The 19,205-nt window shown below is 39.0% G+C and overlaps 1 protein-coding gene and 1 pseudogene across 8 annotated transcripts in view; one reads left to right on the top strand and one right to left on the bottom strand.

Moving 5' to 3' along the window:
* Positions 1-19,205, top strand: part of DLGAP1 (DLG associated protein 1) — a 322,151-nt gene that overhangs the window by 18,542 nt on the left and 284,404 nt on the right. Inside the window, exon 1 of one of the 8 annotated variants that reach the window (XM_027088557.1) lies at positions 17,773-17,899. The exons of 6 other annotated variants lie outside the window; for them this stretch is intronic. In XM_027088557.1, coding sequence (XP_026944358.1) covers positions 17,849-17,899 — 51 coding nt within the window. In that variant the 5' untranslated portion in view covers positions 17,773-17,848. Of the gene's footprint in view, positions 1-17,772; positions 17,900-19,205 lie in introns of those variants that run through there. One more of the 8 variants, XM_027088559.1, reaches the window with a different exon arrangement.
* Positions 10,604-11,396, bottom strand: LOC113610412 (cytochrome c oxidase assembly protein COX11, mitochondrial-like; annotated as a pseudogene).

A 19,205-nucleotide genomic window follows, 5' to 3' on the forward strand; every position in this document is an offset into this window, starting at 1 on the left:
TAGCCAAGACATGGAAGCAACCTAAATGTCCATCCACAGATGAATGGATAAAGAAGATGTGGTACATATATACAATGGAATATTACTCAGCCATAAAAAAGAATGAAATAATTCCATTTGCGGCAATATGGATGGACCCTAGAGATGATCATACTAAGTGAAGTCAGACAGAGAAAGACAAACATCATATGATACCACTTATATGTGGAATCTAAAAAAAGGATACAAATGAACTTATTTATAAAACAGAAATAGACTCACAGAGATAGAAAGAAAGCTTATGGTTACCAAAGGGGACAGGGGGAGAGGGATAAATTAAGAGTTTGGGATTAAAATATACACACTACCATATGTAAAATTGATAACCAACAAGGACCTAGTGTATAGCACAGGGAACTAATACTCCATATCTTGTAATAACCTATAGTGGAAGACAATGTAAAAAAAAGACTAGATAGATATAACTGAATCACTTTACTGTACACCTGAAACTAACACAACATTGTAAACCAACTATATTTCAAGAAAAACAATTTTTAATTAGCTTTTTCCTTAAAAAGTTGAAGTTGATGACTTTCCTTCTTCCTTGTAACATCTCATTAGAAAAGCCTTTTGGGTTACAACCTTAGAATACTTTGAGGAATGGGGAATTTTTCAAGAATTATTATTGTGGGTGCCTATTACCTGAAATAGATACTGAGATGGAACTTGGAGATCCTGTTACAAAGTAAAGTGTGTGATAGGATTTATCGTAAAGGAGCTCTTCCTGAGTGATCAATTCAAGTAACAAAAAGTGAGGTTCTGCTGTGTACAAGGGCTGAGGCTGAGATGAGAGGGGAGTTCAAAGATATGTAAAATAGCTCATACTCTTAGAGAGTCTGTAGTCTAGTGGGACACTGGGTGGTCAGATAAATAGAATACAAGGCAAAGTAAGAAGCAGTATGAAGATACCTGAACAAGGAATATGGAGGTTGATAGGAAGAAAAATTCCAACCTGGGGTTTAGGAAAGGGAGGATAAAGAAGAAACGTTTCCCCATTTGAAACACTATGTCTCTGAAGCTTTGGTATCATTTCTTTGGAAGCATATTGGTAGGGATTTCTCTTAGCTTTTGCCCATTTTTACTAATCTCTCAGTAATTTAGCTCTGTATCTCCCATGCCTGACTTAGTGCCTAACACACACCATTTATGTATGGATGGACGGATGGATGGACAGATGGGTGATGGATAGGTGGGTGGATAGGTGAGTAGGTGGATGGATGGATGAATTAATAGGCAAGTGGGTGGGTGGGTGAGTGGATTGATGGATGGATGGATCACAGGCAGGAGAGAGGAAAGGCACAGAGAGAGGGAGAGAAAAAGAAATAGAATTCACAACATCATAGTAGTTATTTCACCAGCCAGCTCAGTTCAGAGTCTTGTGGGAGAGGAGTTTAGAAAGGTCAACATCTCCATGGATCAGAAGTCTGGGCACAGTCTAGCTCAGCTGAGTGGCGTGCTCAAGGCCTTCCAAGGCTGAAATGAAGATATCAGCTGGGCTGGGCTCTCATCTGCAGGCTCTGGGGAAGATTCTACTTCCAAATGAATTTAGGCAGATAGCGGAATTCAGTTCCCCACGGCTGTACAACTGAGGTCCTTGCATCTGCAAGCCACCAAGCGTCGTATCAAACCTCTGATCGTGCTTTGAATCCCTCTGACTCTCTCTGCCACATCTCTCTGACTTTCTCTTCTGCCCTCAGCCAGGAGAAAACTCTTCTTTTACTTTTTAATTTTATTTTATTATGGTAACATAGACATAGCACCCCTCTTCTTTTAAGGGCTCCTGTGATTACAGTGGGTCTCCCCAGATTAATCCAGTATAATCAACCTATTTTAAGATCACCGATCAGTAACGTTACTGACATCCGCAAAGTCCCTTTTGCCATGAACCAGAACATATTCACGGGTGTGACAGCAGGGGTTAGAGATCACGGGAGTCAAAATTATGTCTACCATAATAGTTAACAACAGAGTGCATATAAATAGTAAATTGGTGAGGAGGGCACTTTTAGCGACAGTCATGCCATTCAAAGGCATGCAGTCAGTTTTAGGAAGATAAAGTACAGCTTTGGATCCAAACAGCTGTGTTCAAACCCTGTGTTTTACAGATTAGGCAACTCTGAGTGAGTTATTTAACCTCTCTCTGCCATGGGCTCCTCCTTTGTAATATGGTGGTAATAACAATTCCTATCATGTAAGGGTCTTGAGAGGATTAAATGGGTGAATGTAATATAAAAGATGTAGAACAACACTTGGAAAGGGAGCATTATATATTATATAATGCCTCAAGAAATGCTATGATTATTACTATTAAGTGTGAAAACATGGCGGTACCAACATGAACTGAAACAAGGCAGATTTAAGAGACATTGCAGAAGTTACCGTTAGAGGACACAATTTCGTTTAGTCAGGCTTTTGAGGAAGTGAAATCCTACAGCATCTGTACTCGTTTCCTATTGCTGCTATAACAAGTAACTGCAAATCTAATGATTTAAACACAAATTTATTATCTTACAGCTCTGGGGATCAGAAGTCTGAAATGGGTCTCACTGAGCTAAAATCATATCAGCAGGGCTGTGTCCCTTCTGGAGGCTCTAGGGGAAAATGCATTTTCTTGCCAATTTTCCAGCTTCTAGAGGCTGCCTGTATTCCTTGACGCCTGGCTCCCCCTTCATCTTCGGAGCCGGCAATCACATCACTCTAATCTCTGCTTCTGTGGTCACGTCGTCTTCTCTGACTTTCCTGCCTCCCTCTTTCACTTACAAAGACCCCTGTAATCACATCGGGTTCATCTGGACAATCCAGGATAATCTCCCATCTCAAAATCATTAACTTAATCACCTCTGCAAAGTCCCTTTTGCCACGTAAGGTAACACTGTCACAGTTTCCCTGGCTTAAAACGTGGGCATCTTTGGCGAGCCATTATGCCACCTGCCACAGAATCTACCACCTCATCTGTGATATGTTTTTTGAACCTAATCATTTTTGAAACTTTGTATGAAAAGTGTGTGAAATCATCTGCCCAGAGCATATCAGCTAAATGAGATCAATGTACGCATTCAGTGGTCCTGGAGACTTCTTTCACGCGGAGATGGACTAAAAGGGCATCAATTTCTGTGTTTGTTAGATTATTTTAAACTATTTGACTATTTAGACTATTTAAACTATGTTAGTCTATTTTAAGCCATTTTAAACTATTTTAAACTATTGGGTCTAGATTCCTCTTTGCCTATGTGTTATATATTTGCTGCTTTTTTAAAATTTAGAATGTTTAATATTCACTTAAACTTACACTAAAATGCCAATTCTTCATATCACTTGAAGACATCTTTCCAATATCTATATGTAAATACACACATTTTACACATTTGCAATTAACATGTTACATGTATTTTTGCCTTTTTTTGTACATAATATAATTTGTAAATCAAATACTTGTGAGCATTAACTACATGTCAGGTACTCTGTTAAAGACTGGGCATACAAAGTTGAAAAATACAACTTCTACACTCAAGGATTTCTTACCATAGTGGGAGAGAGGAGGGATGCTGATGGTAAGAATTTTTTTTTTTTAATTTTTATTGGAGTATAATTGCTTTACAATGTTGTGTTAGTTTCTGCTGTACCATGAAGTGAATCAGCTATATGTATGCATATATCCCCTCCCTCCTGGATCTCCTTCCCACCCCACCCCCCATCCCACCCATCTAGGTCATCACAGAGCACCGAGCTGAGCTCTCTGTGCTATACAGCAGGTTCCCACTAGCTAGCTACTTTACACATGGTAGTGTGTCTATGTCAAACCTAATCTCCCAGTTCATCCCACCCTCCCCTTCCCCCCCCACGTCCACATGTCCATTCTCTACATCTACGTCTCTATTCCTGCCCTACAAATAGGTTCATCTGTACCATTTTTCTAGATTGCATATATATGCGTTAATATACGGTATTTGTTTTTCTCTTTCTGGCTTACTTCACGCTGTGTGACAGACTCTAGGTCCATCCACATCTCTACAAATGACCCAGTTTCGTTCCTTTTTATGGCTGAGTAATATTCCCTTATATATATGTACCACATCTTCTTTACCCATTTAAAAGGACAAAACATGTTTAAAATATATAGAATTGCCTAGGCTTGGAGGTTGAATGACTCGGTTGTCAGGAAAGAGAAGAGTAGAAATGAAGACCAATTTATGGTTTGAAAAATTGGATGCATGTCAGTATCTCCAATTGAGATAGGTAATCTGGGAGAAAAGATAAGTTGGGATGGAAAAGATGATATAGTTCTAGACATCTTGAATCTGATGTGTCTATAGAATATCCAGTTGAAGGTGTCCCATAAGCAAGCTTTCACTTATCTGAATATTATTTAGAAGGATATTACAATAATTCAGACAAGAGATGATTGTGGTTCAGACTAAGCTAGAAGCAATAAAGATGGAGAGAAGTAAATGTATCTTTCTACCATATCGTTAAGGTGCCAAGTTGGTCAAAGGTCCTCAGGTGAGGAAGACAGAAAAGTGAAGGCAGCTGAATTTATGAGTCTGGAGTTCAGGAAGCTGTCAGGGCTGGAGAAAGATTAGCTGGGAGTTATCACGTAGAAGGTAGAGGAAAGTTTGAGTGAATGAGATCACATTGGGACATGTATGTTAGAAGGTGAGGCAGCACAGACCAGTTTCCTAGGTTACACAGATATTTAAACACAGACAGGTAGCAAAGGAAAACCATGCTAATGGGTCAGCAAGATCAAAACAGCGTGGAAGTAAAGGGAGCTCAGGATTTCAAGAAATAGGAAAAGTTGAACAAGGTCAGCTACCAAAGAGGGATCGAGTCAGACCTGGAATGAAAAGTCTATCAATGAATCTGGCAATTAAGAAGTAACTATTTAATTTGCCAGTAGTTTCATAATTATCATAACGTATCATTTTGTGTATATACATTGTATGCATATATATGCTCATCATTTTAATAAATGCTTATTATTTTTAATGTCTAGCATTTTAATAAAAATATTGTGGCTATTAAAGTATGCTAACACACCATGGTGAGAATACTGATTTCTCAATTATTTCGCATTTGAATTTTTTTTTACATTTTTCACCATTATGAATAATGCCTTAAACGTCTTGTTCAATAAAATGTGGACCGTTTTTTCTGGTTAGTATTCCCAAATATTATGCACTCGTCTTACATTCAAAAAAAAAGAAGTTCAAGTAAATCTTAGTATCTTCAAATAATTTAAAAATTCTGATTTTGAATAATTATTCTGCAGACTTGTTTACCCTTTCCGTTGTTTTCAGATGGAGACAGTCACAAACATTTGGACTATGGTCTAGCATGGAACGCACACTTCCAAAGCCAGCATTTCCTCAGTATATTACATCCTGAAGTCCTCTATTGATGCAGCATTATAGTGAATGATCTCCAGAGGGATCTGTTTCCTTTCTCTACATTACAAACCATTTAACACCCACGAGTAATAGGTTTCTTCACTTGCAAAGGACTAAAGTAATTTCCCATTTATTAGCTATTTTTGTTGACCTCACTTCACTAGAGATCCTCAATCTAAGTTTTATTTTAGCAATCACAATTCTCTCGTCTAATTAACAAAAAAATTGGGCCATTGCCTCAGTGGCCTGCATTCAACCCTATTTTGACTGGCGATTTTCTAATAATATCTCATGCTCCTTTCCACCCCTGTACTTGTAACAGTAGTTTCTGTTCCACTGAGTTCATTCTCTTTGCCCCCATTCTGCTCTGTTTGGTTTTTTTTCCCCCTCACATTTCTTTTTTCTTTTCCTGTATTTACTTAGTAACCTATCCAAATCTTTCACTGTTACAAATGCCTCACGAAGCATCCAATTACTTAATCAGTAGAAATTCCTGGATTCGCTGGGCCAATGGGAATGCCAAATGGTAAGGCTTTTTGCACGTCACCAAATGGCCTCTAGAAAGGGTCCCTGAATTTTCACCCCAGAAGCAGTTTCCATTCTTGACACCCTTCTTAGAAGATTCTTCTCTATCGTGAGTCCAAGCCCACCTCTCTTTCTTTAACTTGGATGTAGAGCTATGTGAAATAAATCAAATTTTTCTTCTACAAGGCAGTCCTTCAAATGTTTGATTAAAACTATTGTTCGCTTCCCTGGTGGCGCGGTGGTTGAGAGTCCGCCTGCCAATGCAGGGGACACGGGTTCATGCCCCGGTCCAGGAGGATCCCACATGCCGCGGAGCGGCTGGGCCCGTGAGCCATGGCCGCTGAGCCTGCGTGTCCGGAGCCTGTGCTCCGCAATGGGAGAGGCCACAACAGTGAGAGGCCCGCGTACCGCAAAAAAAAAAAAAAAGAAAGAAAACTATTGGTCGCCCATAAGTCTTCATTTTTCTATCTTCAAAATACCTAGTTCCTTCAGCAATTCTCTGAGAATAGGACATCAAGCTCTTTTAGCTGACAACAGACAAATTGTATTTTGTTCCAAGAAAAGCAGCATCTCTCTTAACTTATGATATTATTTTGTGAACAATATTTCAGTTGAATTTGGACTTCACAGCACCCTTTGAAAATCTTTGGATACGAATACCCTACTTCTATCAAGGTACCAGCTCGTCTGGCAGCCATGCCAACCTGTCTCATACTCAGATAAAAACTGTGAGCCATTCATTCACATGAAATCATTTTGACATGTTTGTCTTACCTTGTGCTATGCGCTTAGGTGGTTTAACATAATGTAGACTATTATGTTTATCTTTATTAAATGTCATCTTATAAATACAAATGTGTCTTTCTAGCCCAAGGTCACTCCTTACTATTGTGCACAGTCTAATTCTAGAGAACATCATTTATATTAGTAGTTATCTTAGTTATTTATTTATTACCATAATTTTCCAGAAAATGACAGTAGAGTCTTGAGGAGGGGACAGCTTGTTTCTAATTCACCCACCTAAAAGTGCCATTTGGATGACCAGAAAGAATGCTTCCACTGTCAAAACTGGAGAAATACTAAATCTAAAATCCAGTATTTTAAATATTTTCCCAAGATGTATTATATTCTAAATCTCATAATAGTGTCTAATATATCACCATGGAAGTTGATGATTAAAAAACTGTTCAGAATAGGGCCAAAAAGAAAGGCTTATGCGTACCACTAAAGACCATTCTCCATTTTTTCTTGATATTATTTATAGACCATCTAGGAAAAGCCATTCAACCAGTTGTGAATCTCCTATTCAGTCCACATTTTTTTATTCTGTTCAAAAATGTATCACTTTATTACTGGTATTATTGGGGAGGTTCATAATATACGTTTATTGGGGAAACTTTTAAAATACATAAGAAAATAACGAAGATAATCAAAATCACCCAGAGATGATCACTGTAAATATTTTTGTGTTATTGCTGTTCTTTGAAAATACTGATATCACTAAGACTCTGAATAAGCTCACCAAAAAGAGAAAAAGAAAGCATAATATAAACACTATTAGGAATGAAGACAGGAACAGGGATACATTTACAGTAGCTATTAAATCTATCATAGGACTAGAACAGAAATAGATTTTATACCAATATATTGAAAACGTAAGTGGATAATTTCTTAGAAAAACAAATTATTCAAAACTCAGTAAAAACAAGAACCTTGAATACATCCCTAACAGTTTAAGAAACTGACACATTAGTTTAACATTTACTCAGAAAAAGAAAGACCAGAGCCAAATAGTTTCATGAAACCAGCGACAAAATGTTAATTGCTGTCATATAAAAATTCTTCTAGAGATATGAACAAAGAAAAGATGCCCAGTTCGTTTTAGGATTTCGTATAGTCTTAACTAGATGACGGCAGTCTGAGAAAGGAAAATTGTAATGCAATTTCTCTCACGAACCTGATGCAAAAACTCTTAATAAATATTTCAATAAAATTCGCTAATTATAAATAATGTAAAATAACATGACCAGACGGGAGTTATTTGCTAATGAAAGGAAGCCTTAGCATTAGAAAAAAAATATTCATAGAATTCACAGCAACTAGGAGATTAAAGGAGAAAACACACATGACTATCTCAATATATGCATAAAAGACATTTCATAATATTCAACAGCCATTAAGGGTTTAGAAAAAAAGTAAAACAAACTAGTAATAGAAAAAAATTCTTAAAGTATATCTACATATGTATAGCTACAGAAACTTCATGTCATACCAGATCATAAAGATATTCCTTTTAAATCCATGAAAATGATACACCTCTTCTAAAATGTGTTGAGCTAGATTTTGGCCACTGGTTCTTTTTTTATTGTTATTGAGGTATAACTGACATATAGCGTTATATTAGTTTTAGGCGTACAACATAATGATTCAATATTTGTATATACTGCAAAAATGATCACCACCAGAAATAGAGACACAGACGTGGAGAACAAACATACGGACACCAAGGGGGGAAAGCCGGGGAGGGGGTGGTGGTGGTGGTGGGATGAATTGGGAGATTGGGATTGACATGTATACACTAATATGTATAAAATAGATAACTAATAAGAATCTGCTGTAGAAAAATAAATAAATAAAATTAAATTTTAGAAAAAGATCACCACCATAAGTCTAGTTTACATCTGTCACCATACACAGTTAAAAAAATTTTTTCTTGTGATGAGAACTTTTAAGATCTACTCTCTTAGCAACTTTCAAATATGCAGTGCAGGATTATTAACCATAATCACCATGCTGTACATTACACCCCAGGACTTCTTTATTTTATAACCGGAAGTTTGCACCTTTTGACCGTCTTCACCATTTCACACAACCACCACCCCCCGCCTCTGGCAACCATCAATCTGTTCTCTGTATCTATAAGCTTAGGGTTTTTTTTTTAGATTCCACACGTAAGTGAGATCATACAGTATTTGTCTTTCTCTGTCTGACTTGTTTCACGTGGCATAATGCCCTCAAGGTCCACCCATGTCACAAATGGCAATATTTCATTATTTTTATGGCTGAGTAAATATATATATATGCATGCCACATCTTTCTTATCCATTCATCCATCAGTGGACACCTAGGTTGCTTCCATGTCTTGGCTATTGTGAATAGTGCTGTAATGAACATGGGGGTGTTGGCCACTGGTTCTTTGATGACATTTTTCTGTTGACATTTTCTGTTTCGTGTCTGTCTACACCCCATCCTCTAGGATTTTCCCCTAGAAAGGTTCATTTGAGCAATAGTACCCAAATTCTGGCATGTCCGAAGCTCTTTTTACTTGAGTCTTTACATTGGAAAGAGCTTAACTAGACAGAGAATCGTTGGCTCCTGCTTTCTTAGCTCAGTCTCTTGTAGATGCTGCTCTGTTCTGCGCTCAGGTTACATGTTTCTGCAGGTAAGTCTAATGTCCACCTCATTTTCTCTCCCTTAACCTCATTTTATCTTTTTGCTTGACCACCTAAAGGATTCCTTTCAAAACTTTTTCTGCGACATTTCTTTACACTGACCATTCTGAATGACGTCTCACTGATAAAATGGTTACCTTTTCATTAAACAGATTTGAGACTTTTTATTTCAGAAAAGCTCTCTTGCCTTATATTTTAAGATAATTATTCTATTCCATTGGTTTGACTTTCTTTGCGAATCACAGCTATGCATATGTTGGCTATATTGCCTTGTTTCTCTAATCCTTCTTTATCCTTTTTATCTCGGCACCATTTCTGTGCTCTTTTCGTTCTTGTCTTTTGTGTCCCTTTATTGACCTTCCTTTCCTTCAATTCTGCCAGTTCCTATTTCACATCCTCCAGCTGTCTACCAGCAACCTTCGTTTTCTCACTTTTTCCCCTGAGTTCTTATCATTCTGCTTTGTGATCTTCCTTTATAGCTGTAATTGCTTCATGAATTACTGTTTCTAAGTTGGGTTATGCTTTTAAACTTCGTGGCAACATATTTTCCTGGTACATTTTCATTATTTATAAGAAATTTGTGGCTGCTGTTTTCCATATTCCCTAGAAGATCTGCATGCATGTTCCTTTTATGTTACTCTTATTTGAACAAGTTTTTTGGTTTTGGGGTTTTTTTTTTTTTTTTCTATTCAAACAGTTCAATACATCTTTTTTCAGAAGAACTCTGCTGGCGGTAAATCTTCACAATCGCACTTACATTTTAAAATTCGGAGACTTGGAACTATCACAAGAAATGCTAGAAGCCTACTAGATATACATTTTATTTAAATTTCATGGTACTGAAATGTCAAAGTACTTATTTAGTACTCTGAATGTAAAATAGCCCTAGATCTTAAAGGAAAAATACAGTCAAATTTGAAATCAGAATGTAATCTTTGGGCAAGCTGTTAGGGCTTTAGTGATTCCTCTTCCAGTTTGAGCTTTTAAAATAGTGACTGCTGGGCTTTCCTGGTGGCGCAGTGGTTGAGAGTCCGCCTGCCGATGCAGGGGACACGGGTTCATGCCCCTGTCCGGGAAGATCCCACATGCCGCGGAGCGGCTGGGCCCGTGAGCCATGGCCGCTGAGCCTGCACGTCCGGAGCCTGTGCTCCGCAACGGGACAGGCCACAACAGTGAGAAGCCCGCGTACCGAAAAAAAAAAAAAAACAAAACAGTATAAGAAAGAATGATGAGATCAACATTCACCATTCTTGGATCTTCAGCAAATTCAGGATCAATGTAGAAAAATACTGGCATATCTACTCCCTCTTGTGGATTAAGCCCTTGTTCTTCAAAACAAAACAGAAGCACTGTATTTTATTGAAATACTGTCCAGCTTCAAATGGTACAACATTGTATGTAGAAATTCCGTTTACTGGTTTGTCAGTAGTAGTCTTAGCTTTATAAAACGCCAGTGCAGCCTCCCCTGGCACTACGTATATTTCTGTTTGCTGAGGTCTAAAGTTCCACTGGAGACTTGCACGCACATCTGCATTAAAGGTGACTTCAGTGATGCGATCCTTAACAGGTACCATGTTTCCAGTCTGGTCTGATGCATGACCTGCTACTGCCGATTCTCCAGGTCCAGTAGTCTGGCCGTAGAGCCGATAAAGGGGCACGGCGTCGCAGGACACCTCCCCAGCATGCCCACGGCCGCAGCGGCCAAGTTCGTGAGGAGTGTCTTGTTCGGCCGCCGCCAATCCTCGTCCTGTGCGCGCGTGAGGGGGTTCGTGCTCTTCGGCCGCCGCGGCGGCCGCACCGCCAGCCTCGGGCGCCTCCCTGTCCCGAGCCGTCTCAGCTCCCTCCAGGCGCCCCCTGTCCCGCTCCTCCCCGACCGGAGACAAGGCTCTACCCTCTCCGCAGCCCTGGTCCGGTTCCCAGGGTGATTCCAGGGCCACCCGCAGAGAGCGAGAGCGACGCGCCTTCATCCCGGACTCCAGAGCCCTCCCATGGCCTGAACAAGTTTGTTTTTTTTTTTAAGAGAATCAGAAGGTAGGCAGTCATTTTTCAAGCATTCGTGAACCGAGGGCTTCCTTTGCTGTCGCTACAGTTATCCACTGTTTCTTTATAGTATGATGCATCTGTGTACTCACACATCCTCTGACTCTCAGACAAAACCTAGTTCTTTTCTCCCTCAGTTATTTCATGGATGACCCCGCACGTTACCAGTCACGTGGGGACAGAAATGATACAGTCATTTTTAGAAAGAATGTTTCTGGCCCTTAGTGAGATTTGCCCATTCACCCTCCACCACCTACATCAGTCCCTGCCTTTCCACACTGCAATGCTCTCAGACTGAGGTCCTCGCTTCGGGGGAGGGTGTACTTGGCAGAGCTCTTTGAGCTCTGCTGCAGCTAGGTCCCCTTCCTACCTCTCATTTACCTGCCACGTTCCTATCCCTTTCCTCCTCGGCTTTCTGCCTGACTCCGATTGGGGAGTTTGTGGGTGTTCTGCTGGTTTTGCTGAAAATGTGATTTCTGGGTAATTCTCTTTGTTTTGTTGTATTATTGTTTTTGTTGTTCGGAATGGCTGCCAGGAAGAGAAGTGAGAAAATTCAGTGGAAACCAGTCCTGTGAACATGTAGAAATATTTTCCTCCTGTTTTCTTTCTAGAAAGATGACTTTGCGTAAGGAAGCGCAGGTTATATGTATACCCATCGACCAAGTTAATCTTCAAAAATAAAAGTAAAACACAGTCAGCCTAGCATACTACTTCTTCATAAACGCAAGCTGCTTCTTCCGGTGCTCAGAGATCTTCCTTTAACAGCCTGTTCTAGGAGGCTGCTGCTTTGTAAACTCAAGCCCATCAAGCTGTGTTCTTTTGGATGATTCAAAAGACTTGTCCATCTTCATCTTTCCCCATCACATTTTCTTTGACAGGTTTTAATTACCCACCTTGATTCTGGGGTCCTACCGAAAGCTCTCTGTGTACACAAAGATGTAATTTGCCTGAGCACGGCAACTTAAGTTGATTGTTTTTAGGTGTGCCCTCCTTTCAAAAGGAAAATGTCTTCACTGGGGAAATTCAATTATGAATTTAATAAATCTTATGATATCTTAAAACATCCTGCATGCTCATTTTCTAAGCAAAATGCTTAATAGTGGCTCTTCATGCAGTAGCAAGATCACAGCTGTGATGACAAGGGAACGATATAAAATGGTCAGATTTCATAAACAAGAAGACTAGTCCTGACACCCAACATAGAACATATGCTTTAAATGATTTCACTAGTAGCAATTATGCTATCATTACCCTCCCACCACAGCCTGCCAATTTAAGAGCTCTTTCACTGATTCATTCAAAAACTATTTATTAAATGCCTACTGTTGCCAGGCCCTGTGTAATTGCAAAGGATTCAGTGATGATCAGAAACAGACATGTATATATCACCCTTCCCCCTCCCCATATCCTCAAGTCCGTTCTCCAGTGGGTCTGTGTCTTTATTCCTGTCTTATCCCTAGGTTCTTCATGACATTTTTTTTTCTTAAATTCCATATATATGTGTTAGCATACGGTATTTGTCTTTCTCTTTCTGACTGACTTCACTCTGTATGACAGACTCTAGTAAGGTACATAGCTAGTGGGAAGCAGCCGCATAGCACAGGGAGATCAGCTCGGTGCTTTGTGACCGCATGGAGGGGTGGCATAGGGAGGGTGGGAGGGAGGGAGACGTAAGAGGGAAGAGATATGGGAATATACGTATAACTGATTCACTTTGTTATAAAGTAGAAAGTAACACACCATTGTAAAGCAATTATACCCCAATAAAGATGTTAAAAAAAAAAAGAAAGAAAGAAAGAAACAGACCTGATTCCTACTCTCATGCTCCCGTTATCAGTGGGGAGATAAACATTACTCAAATCAATGACACAAATAAATTTAAATTTACTACCGTGGCAAGGGCTACATTGAATTATGCTGGGAGCTTACCCTGTCTGCAGTCTTGGTTGTCCCTTCCTTTGCTGGCAGGAACTGTGGCTGACTTCAAATTCCCATAGGACTAGGACCCCTTGAGAGTCTAGGGGATGGGCAACTAGTATTTCTTAGCACTACCCTAAACATCTTGCACCTAAGATCAGACTGCTGGGTCCCTGAGCCAAAAATGTTTATTCCCTGCTTTCCCTCCATACAACCCATCCCTCGTCCTTGCCCTGTTAGAAGAGTGACCAGTGGGAAATCAGGTCTCTCCACAGTGAGTTTAAAACTAAGAGGCAACCCAAGCAAGTGTCTTCAAAGATACCAACAGTGTAGTAGCCCAAGCACCTTCTGAACCCTCTACTCGTAAGTAAAAACCTATTCCGAGTGATCAGTTTGCTCAGTACCTACAAAGGAGATTATGATACTGTGATAGCAGATTGACTTAAGAAGTTGGGGGAAGCACACCCTAGGAAATAGCGGTTGGGATTGGGTCTGAAGGAAGATTTAAAGTCAATTAGACAATGAGCCAGGGGAATCAGGCAAAGGTAGGGAGAAACAAAAGGGTCAGAAATAAATCTAGTGTGGTTAGGTCACCAAGGTGGTGCAAAATGAGTCTGGGAAGATATGCAGGACTCTATCTGTCAGGGTCCTGGAGGTAGTGTCTAAGATTTGAATCTTTATTTCCTTGTTTGTGTGCGTAGAACAGCAGGAGTGGGGAGAGATGATATCCAGGTTGCCTTCTGAAAACATCCCTTTAGAGGAAGTGAAAAGATAAATAAAATGAAAGGAGAACCAGTTAGAAGACAAGTATAGCATCTCAGGTGAAAGAAAATGGTGACTTGGACTAGGCTGGTGACAGTGATGTTGAGGCAGGTGGATAGTTTCCAGAGCTTCCCAATCTATAGGACTTGGCGATGTTGAGGGAAAAGGAAGTGTCCGGAATGGTACCTCTGTCTCTGACTTGCATAAAAGATGGTGTTTCCATTCACTGAAGTAGGGAATTCGAGAAGAGCTACAGTGGGGTGTGGGCAGGAAAGGGGGAAGAGAAAATGAGTTTGATTTTGAAGGTGCTGCGTGTGAAGTGCTTCAAGGAATCTAAGTAAAGTTGTCAGGTACCTGAAGTTCATATGGGAGATCTGGAATGAAAATACAAATTTAGTTTTGAGAAAACAGAATTTTTTTGAGGTATGGTTGACTTACAATGTCGTGTTAGTTTTAGGTGTTCAGCACAGTGATTCAGTTATATTCAGTTTTATATATATATATATATATATATGTATATATATATATGTGTGTGTGTGTATATATATATATATTCTTTTTCAGATTCTTTTCCCTTATAGGTTATTACAAAATCTTGAGTATAGCTCTCTGTGCTGTACAGTAGGTCCTTGTTGATTATCTATTTATATATAGTACTATGTATGCGTTAATCCCAACCTCCTAATGTGTCCCCCCTCCTTCCCCTTTGGTAACCATAAGTTTGTTTCCTATGTCTGTGGGTGTATTTCTGTTTTGTAACTAAGTTCATTTGTATCTTTTTTTTTTTTAGGTTCCACATATAAGTGATGTCATATGATATTTGTCTTTGCCTGGCTTACTTCACTTTGTATGATAATCTCTAGGTCCATCCATCTTGCTATAACTGGCATTATTTTATCCTTTTATGGCTGAGTAATATTCCATTGTATATATGCGCCACATCTTCTTTATCCATTCCTCTGTCGATGGACATTTAAGCTGCTTCCTTGACCTGGCTATTGTAAATATTGCTGCTATGAACATTGGGGTATATGTATCTTCTCAAATTATAGTTTTCTCCAGATCTATGCCCAGGAGTGGGATTGCTGGATAATATGGTAACTCTGTTTTTAGTTTTGAAAATACAAATGTATGAGTCATCTGCATACAAGAGGTTTTCCTGAAATTCAGATTTCTCTTCACCGTGCTTCTTTTTCCAACCTTTCCAATTTGCAGATCCTTTGCTTTGATACAGAAAATGGTAAAGTTTGAGAGTTTGATGTTTAGTTCTCCACCTCCCCTTTCTCCTCCTTCATCATCATCTGTTCACATTACACCATCTGGACCACGTCTCAGGATTGTCCTTGTTCTTCTGTTTGTTCCAATTCATATCTTTCCAAAAGCCTTTTTCTTTTTTTTTTTTACTGTCCCTGGCTTTTTTTATCGCTTTTATTATTTTTTAATTCAAACTTCATTTAATTCTGGGTTCTAGCACTCTTGCTGCAATTCCTGTAGATGCTCATCACTTACGTGTATTCTTCCTTGATTGTGAACCCATCTCTCTTGTTAGAAACAAGTTCCTTTAATTTGAGCATTTCAAAACCCTCCTTGTTCAATTCTTTTGGTCTCGTTAAAGCCTTTCTTCTTTTATTCTCATCTCAACCACTTGCTGTTATATCATCAGAATTAAGGTTTGGGATCCTGCTCTCCTTCTTGAATCACCTGTCCTTTCATGCTATCTAATCAAAAACAAGTGTCCCCTTGTTAATCAACTATACTCCAATATAAAATAAAAAGTTAAATAAATAAAAAAACTAGTCTCCTTCTTCCTCTCTTTCTCTTCTTCTTCGTCTTCTTCCTCTTGCTCTCACCCTCTCTGATTTGGGGGGTTTTTCTTATGGAAAATTATCCATGATTAAAAACCAGCACAAATGGTTCTTCAGGTAGGTCTACAGTCCATGAGTTCTCAAGGATTTTGCAAGTTTGGGGTTATCTTGACACTTTCCCCACCTCTCCCTATCTACCTTTTGCAAAATTTACTATATATAACAAATTCTTGTAGTTGCAACCATTATATGACAATATTTCTATGACAAATTAATAATTTTATTAACATTTATTAAGATATGTGCAAACCATAAAATTCACCTATTTAAAATATACCATTCAGTGGTTTTAGTGTATTCACAGAGTTGCACAAACATCACCACCATCTAAATAAGAACATTTTCATCACTCCAGTAAGAGACCCATTTGTATTCACTTCCCAGTACACTGCCCACAAGCCTATAGAGCAACCACTGAGCTACTTTCTGTCTCCATAGATCCTGCCTGTTCTGGACATTTCATATAAATGGGATCATATACTCTGTGATGACTTCTGTCAATCAGCATGCTGTTTTCAAAGTTCATCCATGGTATAGCATGTGTCAATACTTGATTTTTAATGCCAAATCATATTCCATTATATGACTATATCCCATTTTTACATCCATTCATCAGCTGATGAACATTAAGACCGTTTCCACTTTTGTGTCTGGGCTCTTGTAAGACTGTTTCCACTTTTTTGTGGGGGGCTATTGTAAATATTGGTGCTGTGAACATTTGTGTACAAGTTTTTGTGTGGACACGTGTTTTCATTTCTCCCGAGTATATGCCTAAGAGTGGAATTGCTGAGTCATATGGTAACTCTGTTTAACATTTTGAGGCAAATCAACCATTATTGCTTTTCCTTTATCATTTCTCATTAGAGGCAGCCATGCTCTCATTAATTCAGGAGAGAACTGGGGGCTTGATTTTGCATGGTGACAAAGTCAAAGAAAGCTTAAACAGTCTTTAAGCTAAAATTGCTTTGTTCAGTAACGCTGTCCTTGTCTACTGATTATCCAAGACTTGTCTCGCTGTTGTGATTGCATATTTTCCTTGGTAAAGCTGGATCTTAGTAAATGAGACTGCTCGAATTCTGCGAAGTAAAACGCTTGAGAGAGGAAACTGCAACACTTCCTTTGCCCATCTTGGAAATGAGACACTTTCACTAAATAAGGTTCTTTTGGGATGTTTTCTATGGAAGTCACTTTTTAAGAAAGAAAAAGTGTTTGCCGAAAGGTTTCTAGAACATGTTTAATTCATTTGAAGAAAATGAATCAATGATTAAAGAATGTGCCTTTTTTTTCTGAAAGAGAATTCGATGACCTGAGGACAGATATCTATTGCTATCTTGCTTCTGGGTCTCCGTCTGTAGGAGCTACCGGAATGTTGTATCCAACACAATGTTGTGTGTGTGTGCACACTTATCTTCAGAATTGTAAAATGCATCTATCTTGCCATTCACTGGTCAGACAAGCAGGTTTTCTTTTTAAAGAAAATTACAGAGATCGCTCCCCCACGTGGATTTCTCCTTGACAAAATATATATTATCCACTAACATGCTGCAAAGTGGATCAATATTCCAAGAATCCACCAAGCTAAAAACGGCAAGGTAATTTTGCTGGGACCGTGAACAGGCAGGACATTATCATTGCAACTGCCCTGCCTACTGAACGGGCTAGATCTGAGTCTGTTAACTATCTTCATATGAAAGAAACTGTAAAGTTGCAGGTCTAGAGTTGTGAGCCACGGGCCAACCGCTCCCCACCTCCCAAGTTCTGTGTTTACTGCCTTACTCACCCACTTTGCATCGGCAAATCACAGGGAGAAGCTAAATGCTCTCAGCTGCGCTAGACCAAATCAAAGCTGAGATGAATAATGAACTTACTTTTCCATAAAGACATTCTGTTTGGCATTTCAGCTAATAAGGTAAGCTAATGGCAATTCTGGGCTATGGAAAAGGAGATAAATTGTCTCTTTGTGTTTGTTTTCTGTGCTAATCCATAATTTTTCTTTTAACATACTGGAGTTAATGTCATGTTTCACGATGTCTGCGAATTTGGGATGAACAATTTCATAAAGAGTACCCACCCCCCGTCGGTGTGCCCTTTTCCTTTGATTTCGTTACTTATTGGTACTGGAGGGGCTGAGGGAGAAATCCAGCTTTTTAGAAAGAATGGCATCTGTATGATAATATTGTTATCATGTATAATGCAAAGTGAATTTAGCTTAGGAGCAGAATAGGTAGATGCAGCAAAGACAGATAACATGATATAAGCCCTGATGATTGAATGTATTTAGCGTGATATATTGTAAATTAAACGTTGAATGTGCTACAAGGACAGCAGAATACATACTTCGTGCTGGTTTCTGAGTCATTTCATTTCTAAGTACATGTTATTCTAGAGAAGGTAGTAATTTTCAATTGCTAAAATTATTCCACAGCTTCGGTTTAGGTGGGTTTTATTTTGTAAGACTGTTTTTAAAATAGCAGCGTGCCGGGAATGTGCATTTTCCTCATTACTTTCTTGATTTACTGTGGCTGCAAGGATTTCAGTTCGTGTGGAAAACGTACTTGTTTGTCCACTGAAGTTCAGGGAATAAAAAACCATCAGACCCCTGTGAGACTTTCATGGCTACCTTGGCTACTGTATCTTAAAAACAAAATGTGATGAAACAGTTATGAGATTGCGATTTCTTTTTGTGATCCAGCTTTTCAGGGTTTAACACGGAGATTTTTCTTTTAGTCAGATCGGAGCACAAATCCCTGAGACTAGCAAAAGCTTAGCAAGATGGGGTGGGGAAGAAATTACCATCTTTTCTTTTCAAGAAGAATGGCAAAAATGAAAACTAAGATTTCTGTTTTCTGGGCTCATTGCTATGTCACCTGAAAATCAGAGACTCTGTTCTCTCAAAGTAGGTGACCTCAAAAGATATTTCAGAAGATCTATTCAAAACAGCCAAAGTATGTGGGAAATTTTGGAGAAATGGAAAGGAAATGGTTCTCCTTTTCCTACCTAATTTTCCCATTTTGTTTTTATGCGTGGGAGATGAGCTGTGACACCAGATATTTTTGTTTCGTGGAAATCTTTAAACATTGCAATCAGACTCTTATAGAAAAAGGAAGAATTTTTCTTCTCCCCTCCTCTAAATTGTTCACAGTATCTGTTTTTCCTAGAAGCATAAAGGGATGCTAAGTTTCAGTACAAGTCTTTAGCCACTGCTAAAGACTTAG

This window comes from Aethalodelphis obliquidens, unplaced genomic scaffold (genome assembly GCF_003676395.1).
Source record: "Aethalodelphis obliquidens isolate GAN/ISIS:26980383/991018 unplaced genomic scaffold, ASM367639v1 scaffold63, whole genome shotgun sequence".
Taxonomy (NCBI): domain Eukaryota; kingdom Metazoa; phylum Chordata; class Mammalia; order Artiodactyla; family Delphinidae; genus Aethalodelphis; species Aethalodelphis obliquidens.